This window comes from Gymnoscopelus microlampas (genome assembly GCF_963454915.1).
Source record: "Gymnoscopelus microlampas genome assembly, chromosome: 17".
Taxonomy (NCBI): Eukaryota; Metazoa; Chordata; class Actinopteri; order Myctophiformes; family Myctophidae; genus Gymnoscopelus; species Gymnoscopelus microlampas.
The window spans coordinates 30,131,874-30,155,779 of NC_139954.1; the positions used below are offsets into that span (position 1 = coordinate 30,131,874).

Below are 23,906 nucleotides of genomic sequence, written 5' to 3' on the forward strand. Positions count from 1 at the left end.
GGGTCATAAAAACGACTGAGTATGTATCCTAAGTAGGCTATACTGATTAAGGCACACCGTAAACAGAGAATATAGAACATGATGCGCTTGCACAAAACACGCTTTCATAAAAGTGATTAGCATGCACACTGTCAAATATGTGAACATATTAAAAGATGACTGACTGTCACCCGCTGAATGTGTCCACATACAGAGAGGTAGATATTCTTGCAAGCTCATAGACAGGAGTAGCACAGTACAGTTGATTGACTATTATGTTCTTTGCTATACCACTGCTACATGTTTATGTTTTACAATTAAATACCACCTTGAACCTGTTCTCCTCACATTACATTTTTAGACAGGGAGCGGAAGCTGTCTTTTGAGGTACAGCACAGGAGGAACATTGTTTTTCATTATCCAATATCTGAGTCTAAAGCCTCATTTATACTTTGTCCTATGACTGTGTTGCTTGGTGAAAATAACTGATTGTTATTATGGTCATGGATGGACAAAGTATATATTTGTCTTAAATTGACACCTCATGTCTTCTCTTCCACACGTCATGCTTGTCTTATTATATTTTATATTTTATATTGACAGTAGTGCATGGATTGTACCCACTTTGATGTTTTTCTGTGTTAGGTATTAGGTAATGTAATTATTATTAGGTTATTCAAATTTCCGACCTTACTTATTGTATTGCTAATTGTGCATTAAACAAATATTATTAATGAAAAATGTTTTTCACAGATTTTCTTTTTTGGACCCTTACTTATGCATTGTACATAGACCCATGTGCATCAATGTATCTACAAATATATCAATAGATGTTATAATACATGCTGTCGTTATAATGTTATAATACATGAACAGCTGACATTTAAACAAAAGTTTAAATGCCATTATTGACGTAATTTTGTCCGTGCCTCTGTGTTGTTGTTGTTGTTGTTGTTGTTGTTGTTGTTGTTGTTGTTGTTGTTATAAACAATAATGTATTTACTGTAAGTAACTGTTACCTCTAACCCATCCTTTGAAACATGATAATTAATTTAAGGTGGATGTTAAAGCTTAGTCTGGCTGCTGTGTAATGAATTTAGCTCGCTTTGCATGCTGCATTTTCCTTTTTCGCTCTAGGGGACACATTGCACAATGTGTTGTGTTTTTCTTACTGGGATATTGAAGATCAAAAGTCAAGGCTTGGGAAGGACAAAACTGTGAAATTTAAACACTTAAAAAAGAAGATACTAATGTAAGAAATGGTTTAATGTCTTAGTCTTATGTCTTGTTAAAATATGTTTTGGGATCGACAAGCCTATCATCTGCATTGGAACCAATAAACACACATATTGAAGAAAAAAGCCAAATGTTGAAAGTTATTACAGTTATTACGAATGCACTTTCATCACATAAATAAACTACAACCAAAAAGCCTACACAGTACACCCATTTTTAACCCCTGTGTATTAAAGAAAATGCAATTAATCAATGCACCATTCTATTTACCTGTATGGAAGTAGATAACAGAGAATGTTGGAAACTAGGTGCAACTGGGTGAGCTTGTGAGCCTCCCAAAACATCAATTAATGGAAAAAAAAGAATCCTAACCTTAACCCTTCTGAATAGATTTTTCCATCCAGAGGCGGTGTCAGAATGTTACAGTAGCTGACCCGTGGATACGGTTAACATGTGTGTGGGTGTGTAAGATGACCCAGTGATGTGGTTTGGTCAGGGATTTCTGACAGCTCATTGGCAATCTATGTCCCTGTGGAGCCGTCCGTCCTTATTAAAGCAGAGTTTCCCTGGATCCTCTTCACAGGCCTGTGACCAGCCTGTGGTCAGTGCATATGAATAATGGAATAACATCTATCTATCACATACTTTTCTTTCAGTTTCAGTTACTATGGTATCTTACTACACGATCATGAAGATGTACCTCACATGACCCTGTGTTGCTCACCATGAGGCATATTCCCTCAGCTATGGTATGTGTCTGACGAATGTTTCAGTCTGGTACGCATTTACTGTATGTTCCACATCATTTTTAGCATTCTTATGATATTTCCCTTACATGACAAGAAAATGTCCACATTTAAAATGACAATGAATTGAAGGTTTATTCCTCCTTGATGAATGCCATGTAATCAGTGAGTACTGTCACATCCCTCTTAAAGACACATTTTATAATTGCCTCTTTCGCAGTTTGCATGCACAGCATGAAATTCACACAATTATCAATTAAAGGGGTTATTATAATGCTCACAAATTTAGATCAGGACTAGAAAAGAGGAATGATGCCACAGTCAAAATGCATCAATCTAGTGTCTTAAAAACAGAAACTGTTCGTATTACCTTTGACTGAAAACTACAATCTTGTCCTCCATACCTTGAGCTTATAAGAGCTAATTAATGAACATCAAAACCAAACTGCCAGCTTGAAAAGAGATGTTCACTGGAAAGTAATCACACAATTATAATGATAATGGGTCCTCTGGTAGATTTACTGGCAAAAGGAACCTATCTGGAGGTATCCAGGTTTTACAATTGTACCAATTAAATCCACATTATTAGAAAAGAAAGAGAAATAATGACATTAGTTAGCCTTTCTAATTCCACAATTTGAGCTTCATACTGGAAGTAGACTGCCACAAGGTCAACTTTCATTTCTAATTTGCCTCTATCTAAATTGTACTCACCAGCTCACATGCACACATTCAACAGCTCTCTGATGCTGCCAGCCAAAATCATGGGCAGAGGATGAAAAGAACACACACACACACACACACACACACACACACACACACACACACACACACACACACACACACACACACACACACACACACACACACACACACACACACACACACACACACACACACACAAAAGCAGACAAAGAGGCAAGGAGAAATAAACAAAATAAAAAATAGATTCTCTTTTGCAATATCACATTCGGTATGTCTAAAGTGAGGGCAACCCTGTTGATATCCATGAATATTAAAGAAGCTTACCTCGTTCATTTTTAGACATTTAATTAAAATCATATGAAAAACTAATGCTTTAATTTTGATTCCACCTGTTACAATGTCCCATCGTTGCACCACACTCACCAGTCCACCGTTATCACTTTGGAACCATTTTTAGAACACCACGGGGCAGTAAACACAGTTTCCATGGAAACATCACCGAGACACACATTGATAAGCGGATTGGTGCAGCTGCACTTCTCTGATGACGAATGAAACCTCAAAAGCTGAGAGGGTTTCAGCCGGCGAACGCAATTAAAAACTGCCAATGAATTCTAGGAGCACCATCCACACATATAGAGGAATCTATTTGATTTTTCATTTTGAAGTAGATAATAAACAGCTATTATGCCCTCTTGTTTTTTCGCCCACCTGCTTGCCTCCCAGCCAGTGGTGGACAGTAACTAAGTAGATTGACTTGAGTAGCCTACTGTAGCCTATACTTAAGTATTTTTTAGTAGGTATCTGTACTTTACGTGAGTATTTGTATTTTTTGGATAATTTCACTCCACTACGTTTCAAAGACAAATATTGTAGTTTTGGCTCCAAACATTTTATAGGAAGGACAGCCTACAGCCGATCTACAAGCTCACAGCCGATCTACAAGCTCACAAGGCTTTGCATTGTTGTGTTGTGAGCTTGTACTTTTGAATACTTTAAGTAGGCTTACTCCAGTATTTTAACTCAAATACAAATTTGACAGAGCAACTTTCACTTGCAGTTAGTAATATAGAGTAATATTTGACCAAGAGTATGTATGCTTTGACTCAAGTACTTTGGTTGAGTACTTTGTCCACCACTGCTCCCAGTCAAGTGCCTGCCTGTCGGTCTCACAGCAGTCACAAATGAGCACCAAATTCCAATTAGTTTTTACTTTAGAAATTGATGTATTGACTTGCAGCTGCTCTCATCAATTAGGGGAAGAATAATCAGATACAGTTTAATTTGGCAAAAATCAATACACCATAGCAGGTGAAACAGAGACATTTCACCTTAGATGTTTTACCCTGCCTTACAGAACGACATAGAATGTAATTTAAGCGGCAAATATAGCTATAATTATGAATGGAATTTGAAAAAAATACGTATTGAAAATGTAATTAGTAAATGGCTGACTGTCTACTATAACTGCATTGTTTAACCACTTAAACCATATATGCTTAGTTGACCAGGGTCCCCCAGAGACCTTTCCCTCTATACCAAATCTCTATGCTGAATTAGCCAGTCTGCTATTTTCACCACACTAGCTGTTCAGGCCGCATAGCCGCCCTCACATCGTCCCATATGTGCACATGTGCATAGTGGTCGGATCTGTTAGCCTGGTAAACCCTCCCTCCAGAAATCTCATTTCCATTTGATTTCTGGAGTGAGTCTGGCCTGATCCGCCTTTCTGCAATATTGGCTGTGGGCTGGAGTTGGGCGGGAGTAATACCGTTGACTGACAACCCCTTCAACCAATGATCGTTTTTCCCCTTCAGCCAATCAGCAGTTCATTTTTACCACCTCCAGACTATGTGACGCAACGGGACTTTTGAGACAGCCATGCCCAAAATAGGTTGCCTTATTGGGATACATGCGTGTCACTCCCCGCCCCTGCCGGCAGGCGGGCCGGTTCTCTAAATGTATATTTTTAAATAGGCTCTGTCATGATTAATTGACCACATATATGAAGTTAAACAACTAAATTCTATCCAAACGATATCTTAATAGTAAATTCCGTGCCTCAAAAAAGAAGTTTGAGACCGTTTTAAAAACGAAAGTAAACAGTGAAGGCACTCGGACAACAACAATGGCTGCCGTTCGTCTTTTGTCGGAGGCACTCAGGCTGCACTCGGCTTCATTCGGGCTCACTCGAACTCACCACCTAATTAGCCAACTGTCGCTGTCAATCACAGAACGATGAGCGACGACGCTGATAGGCTCGTCCCTTTGGCGTACAGAGCCAATATTGCAGAAAGGCGGATCAGGCCAGACTCACTCCAGAAATCAAATGGAAATGAGATTTCTGGAGGGAGGGTTTACCAGGCTACGGATCTGTGGCTCTGCCTGGACAACCGGATCTCCATATACCCAATACGCTGTATTGGTTTTGTTTATGGTTATGTCTGAGTCAGAGTGACGTGGCCGTGGTCCTGCCTATACATGGGCGTATGGGGTTTGTTTATGGTTATGTCTGAGTCAGAGTGGCGTCAGAAGTCCACCCGCCCGCCTGCAGGCCAGCCGGCAGGTCCTCCCTTAAGCCAGTTTTAATATAGGGTGTTCGGAAAGAATAGGGACGCTAGGGTTCAAGTGGTTAAGGACGACTTCACCCATTTTCAAACTGTCTTTATGTAATTGGTCCTCACTAATGCTCATGAAATGGTACAATTTTCTTCTACTCTATCATGCTCTAATGATTTCCATTGTAGCACGCTAACTTTCCAGGAATAGAAAGCCTGCAGTTTCTATTAGCTTGGATTCCACATCGATGATGTCACTGGTAGGCAGGTTTCTAAACTGTTGAAAGCCCTCCCCTGAGACACAGACCAAGTAGACAGAAATGGTACCATAATATAATGAGCATTAGTGAGGACCAATTATATGAAGATAGGTTGAAAATGGGTGAAGTCGTCCTTTAACTCTATACTGAATATGATATTTACTGATATCTGTTGTAGCTGCCATCATGTTTAAAAGTTCATATTATTATAAAAAAATAAGTGAATAAGTTAAGAATTCATAATGTTTTTTGTTTGGTCAATTCATGTTTGGACTGTTCTCTTTGCTTGTGCTGTGTACTTGAGTTGCCTTGATGTCTAGGGTCACAATGACCTGGCAGCTGAGTCAGATCAGTCAATCAAGCATTCAGCAAGGGTGGTTTAGATTTGTTTAATTACCAGAGCAGGGGCAGAGTCAGTCATTGTACTCTGAGCACTAGAGCTTGCAACATGCAACAAACAAAGGATGTCGAGTGTGATGCTGTTTAAAGAAGACGAGATTATAAATTAAAGAGTTTAAAGAAGAGATTTAAGATAAAAGAGTTAAAGAAGAACTGTTTAAGTTTACGGTATAAAGAAGAAGACAAGATTGTTTCCCCCATATAGTTTGATGCGGCCAATGAGGTAATTCATTGTTGCCAGTGTATTTGTTTGTATGGTTTTGTATGTTTTGTTATGTTTGAGAAAATGTGATACCGAATTAATGTCTGTTGTATTTATGTTTATTTATTCAGTTCTCACGGCATTTAATAAATGTCTGTAAAAGAAAAGAAAACCTTGTGATCGTATCTGTCAACCGGAGGGAAGCTACATCTGTTATGATAAAATTCTTCGTATTCTTTGTTGAGTATAGCAGTTTTCTACGCAATACCTTTAACTATTATGATCTGAGAGAACTGAACCACTCAGATCTCTTTTAATGTTGCAAGCTCTGAAAGGTTAAACATACACAGTATAAGTGGGTCACATTTGGATTGTGTTTTAAGACAAGACCTGAGGCCGATTCTAAAAATGCCTTCTAAATCCTAGCAGTTTTCTGAAAACCCTATGTTGCTATATCAGTGGTGCTCAAACTTTTTCATGTCAAGGACCCCCAAAATGATATGTATTTGACCCACCCCATCTCAAAATATTTTGTTCCAGGGACCCCCAGAAGCAAAGATTTGAGTTAAAAATGTTATATTCAAAGATTTGCACACATTTTCAAGATAAAAAAAAAACAGATCTGCTATTTTTGAATGGCCAACCAATGTGCTATATTTATATAGCTAAATCTAAAATGACACAGATGCTTTCCCGGTTTTAATGATTAAGAAACTCACAATAGATATGTGCAGAAAGTATGAGAGCAGTGACCTAAAAAAAATGCTTATCAGTAGTTTTAGTGCTTAAAAACTGAGAGAATGTGCCACACGAACAATAGGCTTTACTTTAACAATAGCTGGCTTATTTTTGGAATAGTAGGTGCTGGAAAACAATATTGTAAAATAAAATGTCACAACAAGTATTACTCTTAAAATTCAGAAAACCACACCCGGTTGTAGATGTACAGTAGGTGTAAGGAGAGCTGTGAAGATAGAGACATGTCACATTGGTCTGTATGCTGGCAAATACTAGAGACAACTTGATGAGAGACAACTATGCACAAATGTACACACACACACACACACACACACACACACACACACACACAGACATTTGAATAATTTATTCATGTCCACATAAATACAAGATATAAAAGGACATAAACAGCAGTGGTGCAGTCAGATAATGGGACAGTCAATTACAGTCCATATGTCTGAGTATCAACATTGTTGCTGTGTCAGTGACATCACAAACAATAAAGGCTGCATTTCATGGGTATAATAAACAACACCTCCTCCATATTGAGCGGCTACCAATGATAGCAGATACTGAACAATATCTTGCTACTCATAGCGAGGACCACTAACCTACACACAACCTATAGGCAGGCTGACAAATATTAAAACTAAAGGTTTACACCTGTAGACTAGCTGTGAAATAATCGACACCAGCTGATGATATTTTACCAATTTGGTTTGAAAGGCTTCATCTAGGCTGTAGTCAAAACAAAAGTACAGCCAATCTGCAGAACCAACTCTGAAGTTTTCATTGACAAGAACATTGGTGTTAGCTGTTACATTAGAGAACACTTCTGAGTCGACACTACACAGGTTAAACATGCTCGGCTTTACAGTGGAATTCTTATAAAGCCTATTGGAAGACCTGAAAGCGGCCGTGATATCTTTTGATATCAGAGCCACTATTCTGTAATGCCTACATGTGTACAGCCCACTGTATGCATGGCAACCATTAAAGATTTTAGACATATACAACTATCTGTGTGTGTGTGTATACGCACGCACGTACGCACGCATGCACGCGCACACACACACACACACACACACACACACACACACACACACACACACACACACACACACACACACACACACACACACACACACACACACACATGTTTCATCCTGTTGCTCTGCTGAATGTCAATCATTGTTGGTAAGATTTACTTATTTCTCATTGGCAGGTTAAAGGCTCTGTTTTTTTAATGAAGCAAGGCCATAAGAAGTGATGACACACTATACTGCCACCTGGCACAGAGTGCAGGTAATGTTTAATTTCCCCACTTTCAGCGTGTGACACTGGTGGGACGACATATAAATCAGGCTTTAGCAAGCACACCGTTCATCTGCAAACCTCCCTTTGCACTGTAAGTACTTGGAGTAGAAAATATGACCATATTATTCAAAGACGTGAAGGTATTATCAACCTGAAAAGGACATTTTCCACAGCCAAAGAGGTGGGACAGAGAACAAGTAGTGTAAAATATGTTTGAGATAAGTTCTTCTTTTGGAAATCTTTGATTCTTAAATTGCTATATCAAAAGCAAATAAATCTAGGTCAGAGTTGTACTTTGTCCCACAGATTGAGATCACAGCAACATTTAAATGCTTCAGTCAGCGCTTTGTAAAAAATAATTGAAAATGGCAATGAGTGCCTGCGTCAGCCAGGTCAGCAGAAGACCAACTATTTTTTGCTCACAACATCAAAGAGACATGTTTCCATCCTTCCCTCCATCACACACCAGCATTAATGTATGCATACCCTGTAAAGTTGAGAGTGTACAAATGAAACATTTATTAAATTGCTATATGTTTCATGTGTACACTCTCTGAGATTCAAATGGACAAATTAACACTGAGGATTATATTCATCATAAATAATGTAAGGAAAAACATGGACTATGCTGACGACTTCACAAAGACATGCTTTTATAAATTGATTTGAAATGCCCATAACGAAGACCCAAATTAGTTTCCAATGCCAACAGTTCTTGTACATCATATTGATATTAATTGTGACTAACCGACACAGATGTAGCCATGCCTGCATTAGTGGCTCTTTCCCTGCAAACAGCACACACTTTTATGGCGCCTACATTTAATCTTTGGTAAAGCAGTAATCACTTGACACAATGTAAGGAGCATACAAACTGCACCGTAATGGTTTGCGGCTTACTGATGATCTCCATTTCTCAGAAGTATTCCCAGTTCCAGTAAGTACACATAATCAGACTGCAGGAAACACCATTTGGAAGAGTGTTCAACAAACCGTAAAATGAATAAAATATGAGAGGCATGCATTTATCTCTAATTAGTATTGACATTAAGTTTGAGAAAGATTACCAACACTCTGTTGGGAAATTATGTTCAGGAGTGACATATTATAATTACATTGAAAATGGATGCTATGATGTTACGTATTACTTTAATATAAAACTTGAATTATTGCTACTATTCAATTTGACAGAATTGCAATTGGGCTGAAGTAGATTCAACGATAACAAAATGTTTACAGAGGAACAATTGATGGCTACACATGTACAAAACTGTTCAATAAATATAATCAACAAATATCTACATTCATTTTTACATACAGATCATTGGTTCTACAAACCTACATAATAAATCTACAGGTGAGTTGAAAAAATGATGTTAACGCAAGGTCAACCTTGTTACTTCAGAGGTGATCTAGAGAAGATATAGAAAAACTGTGAAATATGTCAATAGAATACACAACAGTTTGATGGCTTTATAATACAGGACACGTGGAGTTGCCTGACCTCTTAGGATGCTTGAGGAGGTGCCCAAAAGCTTCATAGATTTGCTCTGATTTTCACTTTTCATATAAATGTACATACTGTACTGTACACGTTATATTGTTGTAAGTATCCCTTTCTCCCCTATGTTGTAAGGCTGGGGGCCAGATTGCATCTCACTGTGATAAGACTCACTTCTTATGTATTCTTATGTGGGATGTATACTCCCACTGAATGAACTGATGAAGGAACTGAAACTGGATAAACACAAATGCCTGACTCCGCATTACAGTGCTTTGCTGTCAGGCTCATTGTTAAATGAATATATATTTCTTCCCCACAGGTAAAAAGTTCTCCATTTTGTGGATTTATTTGTTTTATTTTATCTTATTTATCTTTGATGTATCAATGTATGTACTGTATGTGGCAATTTACCACTTAAACTCTCTAGTCTTAGTGAAATGGACTTGAGTTACAACTGCAGTACTTGGACCACCTTTTTGTGTCTACACCACATCTTTTCACCAAAAACAGCCGATCTACAAGCTCATGATGGGTCATGCTGCAAGGCGCTGTGAGCTTGTAGATTGGCTATTTTTGGCAAATGTTCCCCCCAGAATATGGATGCTGGGTTTCAAGGGATTAATAATATACTAATTTCTCAGAATTGGAAGGAGGTTGCGAGATATGGCTACAGTAGGTATTAGCTGAGAGACCCAGAGTGACAGCTGAAGTCTAAGCTAATAGCCATCCATGTGACAGCTGGCCCAGCAACACTCCTGAGGCCTAGAAGAAGAAATGGTTCTAATCTTCTTCAACATTGTAAATTCAGGTATAAGGACATTTATCTGTTTGTCTGAAAGAAAGAAAATGTCTCTAGGTTCAGTAGTTAATTTCATGTCTGAATAATGAACAGATCTTAAACTACCGTAGCCTATACGTACTTCATTGACCGGGGTCCCTCGGGGGTCTAATACTTGGACCCCAAATTTCCCCCCTCTACATCAAATCTCTTTGGCAAAAATAGCTGATCTACAAGCTCACAAAGCGACCCTTTGTAAGCTTGAAGATGGGCTATTTTCGCGTTGTGAGTTTGTAGAGTCACTATTTTCACAGCTTGTTTGCCTATCTTTGTCAAACGATAGTCTATTATGGGGGGTTCTTGTGGTTAAATCGATGCCCCCGTCTATGTAGGTAGCTACTCAGCATGGCCAGAGGGGTCTGTCTCCAGCTGTCAGTTGACAGTCTGTTAGATGCACAATGCCATCAGACATCCTGAATGCCCCTCCCACACACACACACACACACACACACACACACACACACACCACCATCAGGATTCTTCAGGGCAACGATAAACATTCAGAAGCGAATTCACATTTGATATCTTACCATATAAGTAAAGTATGTTTTTACATTCTAAACTTAAAACCAGTGAAACAAGAGCATCAGTGAAACCATTCAGTTAATAAAATGCATTGAATGCAAAGGCCTACAGTACATGTTACGATTGATAAAATGACAGGCGAAGTACAAATCTCAGCATGGCTGCACACACCATGTTCAGGCTATGTTACTGAACATTGTGCGTGTGTGTGCATGCTTGTGTAGAGTGGGGGAAGGGGGAGGCAAAGCCACATACAAACCTACACTCACAAGCACGCACAAGCACGCACAGACACACACACACACACACACACACACACACACACACACATCACATTCTGTGGTAGACTCTGAGCTGATGCAACAGGAGAGCGGCTGCCGGGAGGTGATACCATTCAAGTAACATAAGTCTCCTTTCTGCCAATAAATTGATAATTTCCCTGAGGTAAACTCAAGTGTGCTAGTTTATTAATCCATCTAATAACATAACAGGAGAGAAATTCAAATTATGACTGTTTAGGTGGGAAGAAAATAAATGATTTAATGCCATTTGTTACATTGAAATGCTGACTTCACTACTGACAAATTTAATTATACTTATGTGTAAACTGGTACAGTACATGCACCTATTTAGGCCTGCAACACGACTAATGAGTGAGTAGTTGCAAAGGTTCAATACAGACTGATTTATTTCACATTCAAGTGTTCATATTTCCACTTTATTACACCTGCCGTTTTTATTCTAGAATATCTTGGTGAAAAGCTATGTTTTTCCCTCTCTGTTGTGTTTGGATCCAAAGAGAATGGTAACTCTACTTGCCGATATCCAATATAACCACAAGATGGCACTATGGACTAATGATGATAGATATCTCCCTTCCAACACAATTGGCCAAGAAAGTCACATGGTAAACACACATGCGTGCACGCATGCACACGCCCCACACACACACACACACACACAGTAAGTTAAACAGCATAACAGAGGCATATCATAAGGACGAAAGTCCAGAGATTGTCCCACAATAGCACAAGACCAACTTTCTACCATGTGAAAACTAAACGCATGTTGATCTGCTGGAACTGAATGTGGAATCTGATGGCTATATTTGCCAAACAACAAATAAAAGGAGAGGTGGGGAGAATTCAGCATGGCTCAGAACTAGGCTAATCCTAATTGTCCTGACAGGGCATCTGAAATACACATCTATCCAGCTGAGATTCCCATCAGATTCCACCATCATCTGTGTTAACTCATGATTATGCCACAGGCAGCATAGCAAGGTCCACCTTGAGTGTAAACACTTAAATGACTAAACAGTCAGCCCTAAACATTCAAAACAGTTTTCGTTGTGCACAATGCAGACTGGGAGAGCTGCAGTGACCTGATTATCTTTAGGAAGAACAGTCACAAGGCTCTGCATAGATACTCTTTGTTTTTGTGTCCTCAGAGCAAGGCTGTCTGTTGATTTCTCAGACTCTTGCCACTCTGAGCCCCCTTTTGTCCCCTCTGCTTGCAATCAAGGGCAACATGCAACAGGATTTTTAAGTGCTGTTACATTGCCTGCAGCTGGTAATGTTTTCTCATCATTCTATCCTTGGACTAAGTCTCTTCTGCCTCGCTCTCTCTCACTCTCTCTTTCTCTCTCATGCAAAGCACTCACGCACGCACGCGCACATGCACACGCACGTGCACAGAAGACTCCACTCCATACTTCAACTTTGTGCATGCCAGGAGGGCTCATAGCAGAACCTTTACACACACAGGGCCTTGAATATAGAGATGCTGCTTAGATATGACTTCCTCCCCAGCCCCCAACTGTGGAGCTCCCTGGGGCTATGGGTGCAATAAATTACATGAGCTCGGCTCAGCATATATGAACACCACTTCCCCCTGACCTCTTGGAGTAGGTCACTGCCCTCGTACTACTGTCTCTTTTGACATTCACACAAACCACCCCTCAATGGTGCTGCTCTGTGCTGGCAGAATGTGTTCCAAACCGCTTTCAGATATTCAGGGAATTTTGTTATGTTTTTCCTCCACGGACTAATATCCTACCAGAACTTAGTTTTTGGAATGCCACATGAACAATAGCTGTTCCTCGCAGTTAAAATAGGATTATATGGTCCCTTGTTTGACAAAGGCTCACTCTTCAGTCAAACTCTGGTGCTGACATATGTGTCACTCATTCCAGAGTTTCAGCCTTGACCAATACGTCAGTACTCCAAAAAGTATTTGATTTTTATCCAGCACCTCAATTACTAACTTTCAGCAGCAGCTAGCAGTACTAAGCTCTAAGGCATTCATTTTCAACAAAGCAATTTCAATAATATGTAAAAATTGAGGTTCAGTGAAGCTTCTCAATATCAGAAAAACTAAATTAAGCAAGACAATTGGACAAAACATTCTGAAACGATAATACTTCCCGAAGCAGCAGATGTTTTAAATGTATGTCTTTTTATAGGCAGTTTGCATGTATTCGTTTGATAGGCTATTGTGGTAACTAGTAAACAATATATTTTCTCTGTCCAGGATCTGGTTTCAGCGGCCAATGACACAATCTTTTCCACTTGTTCTCAAATGCTAAACCAGATGTTGGTTCCACGCTATACTTCATATGTGGTTTACTTCAAAAACTAGGTCAAATCTTAGAATTGTTGTAATATATTCTCTGTCATACGCTGTTTTTCTTCATTCAGGACTATTCAGACATTTAATGCCATGGTAACTGGTTTATATAGTTATTGCGTGGGTGAAATAAGCTCTCTCTGTCCCTGTGCCTCCCCCTCTCCCTCTCTCCCCCTCTCCCCCTCTCCATCTATCTATCTATGTATCTGTCTGTCTGTCTGTCTGAATTGCGCTGACGTCGAGGTATATGTTATATTAATCCGGTTACACAGACACCCAAACCTACAGAAAGACAGACAGACAGACAGAGAAATGTTACTTTATATCATTATTGTTTGAACTAGTGCAATACCAGTCGGAAAGCATATCCCCCTTTGGGTCCTCAGTAATACACATGAGTCGATTGGTTGAACAGTTCTTGTGATACGTGAAGGACAGATAGATACACACACACACACACACACACACACACACACACACACACACACACACACACACACACACACACACACACACACACACACACACACACACATATGGCATGTATACCCATTGTCAGAGTACTTGGAGGCCAGTCTGTAATGTCAGTACTATTGAGGACATTAGGGATCTCCATATTTGGGCATAAAAGGGACAAGTTACAGACAGACAGACAGATACACAGAGACTTGTGGATTTATAGATATTTTTGGAAAAACGCTAATCTGTCTGACTTCACACTGGGCACTGTACTCCCTTGGGTCCTCTGCCATACACACGGAAAGATTGAAGTCGATCGGTCAAACGGTTCTTGAGATATGTGAAGGACAGACTGACAGACAGATACTGTGCACACATGCAGAGATTCTGTGAATTTATTGAGAGATTGTCCTTTTGTGTAATTCCATTATGTTCAGATAAACAAAGTAATTCTTCACATAAAATGTCATGTCATATGTTCCATGGAGTTGGGCTGATGTGATGACAGCCAGCAAAAGTGATTCATTTCACAAAATGAACTCTGTTCAAGAAGGAAAATAAAGCAATTCATCAGTATTTGCAATGAGTCATGATATGCTATAAACCTAGTGACACTGTGATAGAACACTTTTCATGAATTACTGGAAGAAAGTATGTTTGATACCATTGTTGTGTTTGCAGGATCTTTCTTGTTCTTATACTCTGTCTCTTTATGGAGTTTGGAAACCAGTGACCTTACAAAATTCAAGGCCATTGGCTACGTACCAAAATATTTGACTTGGAAGAATTTTGTCCACGCTTAAATCATTATAAGTCTTACCTCATTCAAGGGAGTTGAGTAAATTAATAGTTGATGCGTCATGTAGTCTGTGTTGTAACTCTAACCTCTGGTGTCATTGAAAAGAATTTCCATGGCACTTATCTCATTAGCCTTCGTGCTTGTACCAATCAATAATACAAAGCACACCCAATCATTATTACACCAAATGGTGACATTCTTTGTTTTTGTGAAATTAGACACCCTTGTGTGTATAATTGGATATGGGAGAACACACATTAAAATAGTGTATGAATTGACCCTCCATTTGTACACAGTCTGAGTTAAATTAACAATGTGTTTTGCTTTGCAGACGCAACTGCTGAACAGACACGTTACAGTTTGAGGCACAGGGCTTTTCTGTTCTCCCCATGCAGGCCCATACTGTAAGTTGTTCAACAAAGTAAATATTCTGTCTGATTCCAAGTTCAGCTCAACAAGTGTGCATTAAGTCACCTCTTGCCTCTCCGCCATTCACCATGTCTGTGGCCTGTCATTTTCTTACAGGCTTTGTAACCATGGTGTATGTTTTGTTTGGTTCAGCACTGCAATAGTTTCATTTTCTTCCTTTGCAATTACAAGTACAGCAGGATTACTTCATTTTGCCCCTACTGCCTTCCACCCTCCATGTTTCGCTCCATGTTTCGCTAACTCCCTTTTAATCAAAAACATATCTACAGTATATTATCTATATAATAGACCAGAGGAAAAATGTTTTAACCACTTAAACCCTGGCGTCATAGGTGAATATTTTCAAAATTCTTCAAAACCTCTTGAGCTGTTACATTGCCTGCAGCTGGTAATGTTTTCTCATCATTCTATCCTTGGACTAAGTCTCTTCTGCCTCGCTCTCTCTCACTCTCTGTAGATACTGACCATGATACTGTCATGATACTGACCACGATACTGACCATGATACTGACATGTTACTGACCATAATAATGATGATACTGACATGATAATGACCTTGATACTGATATCATACTGACCATAATACTGACATGATACTGTCATGATACTGACCATGATACAGACATGATACTGAGATGATACTGACCATGATAATGATGATACTGACATGATAATGACTGATACTGGCGTCATACAGATCATGATACTGACATGATACTGACATCATACTGACTATGATGCTGACATGGCTTTATTTTACATTTTTGCAATTAGGGTTTATGTGATTCAAATGTGCACCATAGTGGTTCATCTATTTGGGTAAACTAGCAGCATTAGAGAATGTATCACTTAAGGTTACTCATTAAGTGGGAATGTTATTGTTCTTACATAGTTAGGGTTACCGTCTGGTTCATCATAAGGACAATCCAATTTAAGGTCATTGCCTTTGTGTAATAACAGCATGTATTGTTTAATTTGTTTTTGTCGGGTGGAAACCTTGTACTGTATGTCCAAAACCATAACTTTTCAGGAAATGGAAAAAAGAACCTGTAGTGTGTTCCAATGGGTCGTCATTATTTAGTCAAAAGCTCCTCAGCTTGTAGATCTGCTCATTTCGCTATACTTGTGTGAGGCACTCTTGAATGACGAAGCAGTAGGGCATTCATTTAAACAGTAGAAATATGTAGATAAGAGGTTTCTGCGCAACACGACAGCAACTATATGTATTGCACTGTTGATTTGACATAAATATTTTTTCTGCACCACTGTCCCTCCTACTAACAGTTGCATGACTGCTGTCTCACAGCTGTTGGGTCCTACTGTAACAGGCAGCATAGTGCTGGAATGTTCCTATGCAGATCCCCTATTCACACACGGTACATGCAATACAGGGTGGAAGCCCTAAAGCACACCCAGACATTACATGGAAATTCCAGTATTGGGGTGTGGAATCAAAATCTTTTCTGACATTGTAATATCAAATCAATTTAACGAACTGTACTGAAGGTCCACCTCTTGTTCTCTGAGCACATACTGGGAATTATTTGAATCTGAATATTCTTTCATTTTTGGCAGTCAAGGCAAAGGGGGAAAAACAGTCAGTTGATGAAATAGAGTAGCTCTGCCTGTAGTCCAGAATCATGCCTAATATTTCCAAGGGGGGATTCCCCTTTGTATGAGCGGAAGATGTTTGGTTTCAAATGCAGGTGGTTCTTAGAGGCTGACTAGGGTGGGTTTCCGTGTGTGTGTGTGTGTGTGTGTGTGTGTGTGTGTGTGTGTGTGTGTGTGTGTGTGTGTGTGTGTGTGTGTGTGTGTGTGTGTGTGTGTGTGTGTGTGTGTGTGTGTGTGTGTGTGTGTGTGTGTGTGTGTGTGTGTGTGCGCGCGTGCGCGTTTGGTCAAGGGGATTCCCCTTTGGATGAACCAAAGGTGTTTGTTTGGGAGACAAGTGACATAGATTACAAAACATTATTCATTGCCATGACTTTTTATCTAATAGTTTCATTTTATGAACTGCAGATATCTGTACTTCTATTTCCATCTGTAATTCTAAGTTGAACAGTCAAATATTTGCCTTCTAGAGGCTGTTTTCGTTGCCATGTTGGGCAGATGCCCTGCTTGACAATGAAACAGCCCATTGAGAGTTGCCCATTTGGCCACTACTGAAAAGACCTGGATTGGAGACCTCCTTGGATACCGGATACCAGTGCACTGGACTGGTGGTGATTGCCATTGTTCCTGTCCCTACACTGGCCCCATCTTTATGAAAAGCAGAAACACTGGAATTTATCCCAGAAACTAGAAATAACATCAAACAAGAAGACAGATATGTACAAAATATGGAGTGCTCTTTAATGTGACATTTCTACCAAACAATGAAGCTAACTTTTTCTGGAAGTTAAAATCCATCAGATGGGGCAAAGCACACTTTTCCTGACTCTGCAGATTTAAGGCTGACCCTGATATCTGGGTGATCTGTCATCTGTTTCTTGTTGACAGTGTTCCGAAGCAGACCACAAATGACCTGATAACACCTTATCCGGAATAGAGGATTACAGGGCTTCTGGTGAACTAGAGACACAGCCTGCTTGTTTGCTTGACAAACATGGTGCAAGAAGCCTAAATGTTTCTTTTGTCATTTATCAAGAGGGTGTGTGTGTGTATGTGTGTGGGTGGGTGTGGGGGGTTAACATCTTCCTCTCTTAGGAAAAGAACGTGTTTGGATCTCTGCTTATTATCTAAATGGAATTTGAGCATGCCGTCATACAGGAGGAGTATTTCAAGATAAAGAGTTCATGAGCCGGATGACTGGCAGAGCTTTCTCAACGTCCTGGTTGAGGTAATGGGCCAAAGCCAGTGGTGGAAGAAGTACTCCCAGGAAAAATATCAATACCACAATGTTACAAGTGAAAGTCCTGTGTTCAAAATTTCACTTGGGTAAAAGTACAAAAGTATCGGCATCAAAATGTACTTAAAATACCAAAAGTACTCAATATGCAAAATGTCCCATTTCAAGTTTTCAAAATGAATGAAAATCAAAACGTGAAAAATAGCAGATCTGCAAGCTCACAACGAGTCGCTTTGCAAGGCGTTGTGAGCTTGCAAATAGCCGAATGATATACTGTAGGGCTGAAAGTGGTTAATGTATGTTTTGTAATAATAATCAAAATCTACAAAGTAACTGACTAATGTTTTCAAATAATCATAGTTTAGTAAAAAAGTACAATATTTGCCTCTGAGATGTAGTGGAGTAGAAGTACTGAAAAAGTACTGAAATTTGGAAATACTCCAGTTAAGTAAAAAAAAAAACTCAAAACTGTACTTATAAGTACAGTACTTGAGTTAGTGTACTTCGTTACTTTTCCACCACTGGAGGACAGTGGAGGTATAACGGGCCAAAGCAAGCACTGTGTCCTCTCTCTCATCAGTAATCTCCTCACGCGTGACGTCACGCAGCCTGTCCCCTGTCGGAGCGCAGCGCCGCACACACACAGTGTGTGGACTAGCTGGCGGTAACAGTGCATCCTCCTCCCGGACGCAACATCCCTGTCTGTCGCTGTGGCTCAACTTTCCTTAAAACATCCACCATAACTTCGGGACCACTGGGAAACGACTGAAACCATGGGTAAGTCTTCCGATATTCCAAAAAGGTTTGAAAGACAACTAGCAAGTGTCACGCGACCAAAAATAAAGTAAAGTATGGGAACAGGCACTGTTCCCATACTTTACTTCATTTTTGTGATAGCAGTCCCTGTGTCATGTGAACTAACGGTTTCTTAAATTATCGTCGGCTAACAGTGCTCTATGGGTTAGTAGCTCCACAGCAATGAATATATAGTGTACATTTACCTGACCCGGTTTCATGCGTGTGGGGCAACTTGTGGAAAAGCGATTAGAGAGATAAGTCTGTAAGGATTTCCCTACAGAGAGACAGACCGCTGTAACTCTGCATAGATAGAGTCAGTGAGAGGAGAGCCCTCAGCCAAGTACCTCACTGTCTCACTCACTCCCGAAGCCCTTTATTAGGCTGTTGTTGTTGTTGAGTTGCCCCACACATTGATTATTAACAACATGAATAAGACATTTAATCAGAAGTGGACAGTGGTGGAAGAAGTACTCAGACATTTCACTTAAGTAAAAGTAGCAATACCACAATATAAAAATACTCTGTTACAAGTAAAATGCATGTGTTCAAAATATTACTTGAGTAAAAGTACAAAAGTATTGGCATCAAAATATAATCAAAGTGCTAAAAACATTGAAAATAGTCCATCTACAAGCTCATGATGTGAGGCATTGTGAGCTTTTAGAACGTCCATTTTCAAATAGCCTATGTATAAAATGGGCTAAAGTGGTTAATATATGTTTTATAATATAATAATATAACTGGAGTATTTCTGGAGTAAAATTACCTCAAAATTGCACTTAAGTACAGTACTTGAGTAAATGTACTTAGTTACTTTACACCACTGGAAGTTGATCTCATTAAATCTCTCTTCTTTGACACTGATTGATGATGTCTGTGTTTTGTGTCAAAATATTCCACTGTTGAAATTTCATGGCAAAAGTTTGACTGGGTTATTTCTTGGGGGGAAAATAATCAAGAAAGTGAAACTGCACCAGAATTAAATGTAGTCAGATGCTCCACCGCATAGCATGGCCTACTGCTAGTGTTGTTGTCACTAAAAGGCTGAACTAGGAGAGTTGTAATGGGAGTTATGCTTCTCTGACTCAGAGTCTCAAGTGTTGGCCATCTGTGTTCTCCACCCTGGGGATGCTGCTTGGGAGGAGTGTGCGTTGTTCATGCCATGGATGTTTAGTAACTTTGTTGAAGGCAGGCTCCTAGCTGATGTGAGGCTTTGAGACGTTAACAGGCTGTGTAGACCAGATGGGATAGTAGGGAGGGAGAGCATTCAGCTTTCACTCCCCAAATGTTCTCATTTAGGCTTAGTCTTCTGTGAATATTTAAATGTCAAGCCATTAGGGGTCTAACATGTTTAGGGAACATTGTTCACTGTGCAAACTCATTTCACATGTTGAGTCTCTCATGGAGAACCAAAAGTAGTGCGCGCACGCACTCACACACGCGCACACACACACACACACACACACACACACACACACACACACACACACACACACACACACCCACACCCACACCCACACCACACACACACACCCCCACACACACACGCTTTTTAAACTCTCTTCTTAAACTTTATTTATACTCCATCATCACAGGATGTAGTTGCTTGCTGTTAAAAAGATGAGGTCTTTTTGGCAAGCGGCACTGTTGTACTACAGAGTATAAATTAAGGTGGAACACTGGCAGAGTGAGAATGTGAATCAGTGCTCATTAATTCATTTTTGGAGCGTTCACAGTGGTGTCTTTGTGCTCCTAATTTGGAGCCGCTCCTTTGTATGACTCCAGTGCCTCTTAATGTAGGGAGAACTTCACCGAATTGCAAGTTTCAGAGTTTTAGACACAATGTGAACTAATTCCCCGCAGCCCCTCATTCACAGTCTCATGGCGGATATTGCCCTGCATGGCAAATGACCATTGTGTATTGTCCACTAGCTAAGACTCCCTTCATATTCAAATAGTTTCTGTAAGACTTTTGAAACAACAGCTTACCTCGGTCTGGGTGGAATGACTTGTCTTAGACTTTTTATCCTTTTAGGTCTGCCTTTGAGATTAATTATGAGTTGTAAACCCCTTATAAAGAATGTTCCTCACCTCTGTTTTATTAACCACTTAGACCCTCTACACTTAGTCAAACGAACCTGAGTTGCACTATTTTTTCCCTGTACACCAAATTTCTTTGCCGAAAATAGCCAACCTACAACCTCTTTGCGATGCGTTGTGTGCTTGTAGATCTGCAATTTTCTGCGAATGTTACCCCCAGAATAGGGATGCCGGGGCTCAGGTGGTTAATAACATTTGTAATCATATATGCATTGCAGTTGCCTGTTATGTTGAAAGTCTGATGGCTAATTTATATTTTGTCACACAACTGTGACACGGTTGTTGACAGAAAGTGCAGGCCTATTATGTGAAGCTGTGTGGGTGGAATGGTTCTGCCTGCCGACCAAAATAAACAGGATGTCAAAGAAGCTGCTTGAGTTTGTGGAATTGGAACTGGAAAATTGAAGATGTCCCTTGGAGGTTATAACTTTATCAAGTGCCTGACTTGGTTTCATGGTGACTTTCACCTTGGAGAGAGGTCACACAGCTTGTTCTCTATTCTTTTGGTTAATAGTTCAACAGTGCTTTGGCTTGTGCCTGGGATGTGGGAGGATAACTTGGCGGCGTGTCTGCTGCACTCGGGTCCGCGTCAATATGCCGACGGCGCATTATTCTGACGGTTACTAACCCTATACCTAACCCTAACCGCACGCGGAAGCCACGTAGTCGGAGTAATGGGATGTCGGACTTATGGGCAGTCCCCCTGCACTCAAGGTGGTTCTTAACAGAGATACAGCAACGGGTGTCATTTTACCCCCGTATCCTGTTAAGTTCTTAGTGTTTCTACTCTGGCAATTACTTGCACACGTAAACAGTGTGTGGTCACCACAGACTTCTGTGATAGCGACAGCAGTGGGCTTGTGTGTCTATCTAGACAAGTAGGCATTTTGTCTTTTGTCCAGATACTCATAGTGACGGTCTCTTGGTGCATTTCAGTACCGTAATATCACCAGCATACTCACTTTATTGAAAGAAACTAGACTGAATTCTGCATAGTACAAAATGAGTGCCAGCTGCTTTTCTACATACTGTAGCATATTGGTCCATAGAGAATTAGAATTTAAGAAGGCTATTTGTCATTCAGAAGTTCTGCTAAGGGCAGGTTGGGAGGTTTAGCAGCCTGTCAAATTATGTTATCTTTTTTAAATTGCCACAATGTAATTATATGCCAATTAACATTAAGGACTGTCTTGTGACTGGAGGTGAATCGCCTACTAATCAAATACAGCAAATTATGGACTTGACTGAACAGTGCCTCTGTTCCTCTTAGAATCAGTTGCTTGGTAGCCAAAAGAAAAAAGGAAAAGAAAGGAATTACTTTTCCTCATGGAAACTCTTGAACCCTCTGCTTGAAAATACTTTCACCAATGTTTATAGTCAGTTTTCTTCTAAGCAAGTTTTCTATTTACTGCGGTCATTCTCTGGAAAGGGTGATCGCCAGTCGCCACAACTAAATGCAGGCGAGATCTATTCTATATACATGTTGTACCTTTGTTTTGCTGTATCTTTTTTATTATTAATGATTTTAATTAATTCATTAATCACTTCCGTGACAGAATGACTTTGCTAGCATGTAGGCTATGTTGTCATGACCCAGCCCTAAGCCTGGTAATGAATGTTAGTGTCTTGATTGTGTGAAGCTGATGCTCATTGGAAACTAAAGGGCCTAGCTGCTCATGGAATGCAGCTAAACTTCCTTCCATCGTTCGTCACAGACCTACACAGAGGAGTCAGCCAGTCCATTTGGTAAAGCAATACACATTCAGAGTGATTATGACAAAAGCATCTGGAAAACACTGTGGCGCGTGGAGCACCTTGTTCTTCTTCTTACCTAACTGTGCAGCATATGCCTGCGTGCCACCGTCAGAACAAGTATGTCTGGAAAGTGTCTGATTATTTGGGTGACACCTACAGTAAAGTTACTGGTGACACGCAGTGGGCTGAATGCACGTAACGTGACCTTGCATCCTGAGTCTCTGTGCAGAGAGGAAAGACCTAAGGTTGCGAGTGCTATGCCAAATAGGGGGATGTTTTCGCTCTCCGAACCAACAGCTTGTCAGGCGATGTCTGAACAATAACACAGTGAGATAATGTTTCGCCGGCTTTGAGTTGACTCAAGGTGATCTCAGTTAGAGGCCATGTGGCAGAGCAGCGCAGCTGTTCCCCAGAGATCTGCATGCATGCGCTGGAGGAAGGACAGAGGGAGGCTGTAGAAATGAATCTGCAGAGGCACTCTGTCTGGAGGATGTAAACACACGCTCACACAGAGAGATTGCAGAGAGATTCGTTTTGATTGTTGCTTTCTGTCCTGTTCAAAGTATTTTGTCTGTCATCCCAAATGAATCCCCCAACTCAGTATTTCATTTGACCTATTTGATCAAATCTCCCCTGAACTAGGGGGACACCGAAGAGCCCAGGTCCTGGTCATGACGTCATTGGCAGCCAAAGTATAGGTTTTCCTATTACACCTGATGATTTGTTTTATTGGCAAGCATGCATTAACATCAATACTTTCTAATTGACTATTTTCCATGGGTTTTGCAGTCGTTAGATATACTAAACGTCAACGCTAATGAGGTAGTTGCTGTCATAATTTAATGATTTCTGGGCTTTTTTCCATCTGGCAGAGGATCTGACTGAGCATCTTTGGCAAATAATGCGCTGGAAGAAGCCCATGCCAGAGAAAAATCTTTGTTGTACCAAAATCAGATCACTTCAGACCACTCAACCAACCTCCGTCATCTCATGCGTTCCTCACTGTCGCACTTTATCGTTAAAATCTCATTTCCTATCTCTCTCCTCTGTTGTTTTAGTTTTGCCTTCCTTGCAGTATTCTTGAAA

General features: G+C 40.1%; 1 protein-coding gene across 2 annotated transcripts in view; it reads left to right on the top strand.

Annotated features, from left to right (window-relative positions):
- The first annotated feature begins 18,804 nt into the window (after positions 1 to 18,804).
- Positions 18,805 to 23,906, top strand: part of gpm6bb (glycoprotein M6Bb) — a 36,105-nt gene continuing 31,003 nt past the window's right edge. For both annotated transcript variants that reach the window (XM_084083753.1, XM_084083754.1), the window contains exon 1: positions 18,805 to 18,944. In XM_084083753.1, coding sequence (XP_083939879.1) covers positions 18,941 to 18,944 — 4 coding nt within the window. In that variant the 5' untranslated portion in view covers positions 18,805 to 18,940. The remainder of the gene's footprint in view (positions 18,945 to 23,906) is intronic.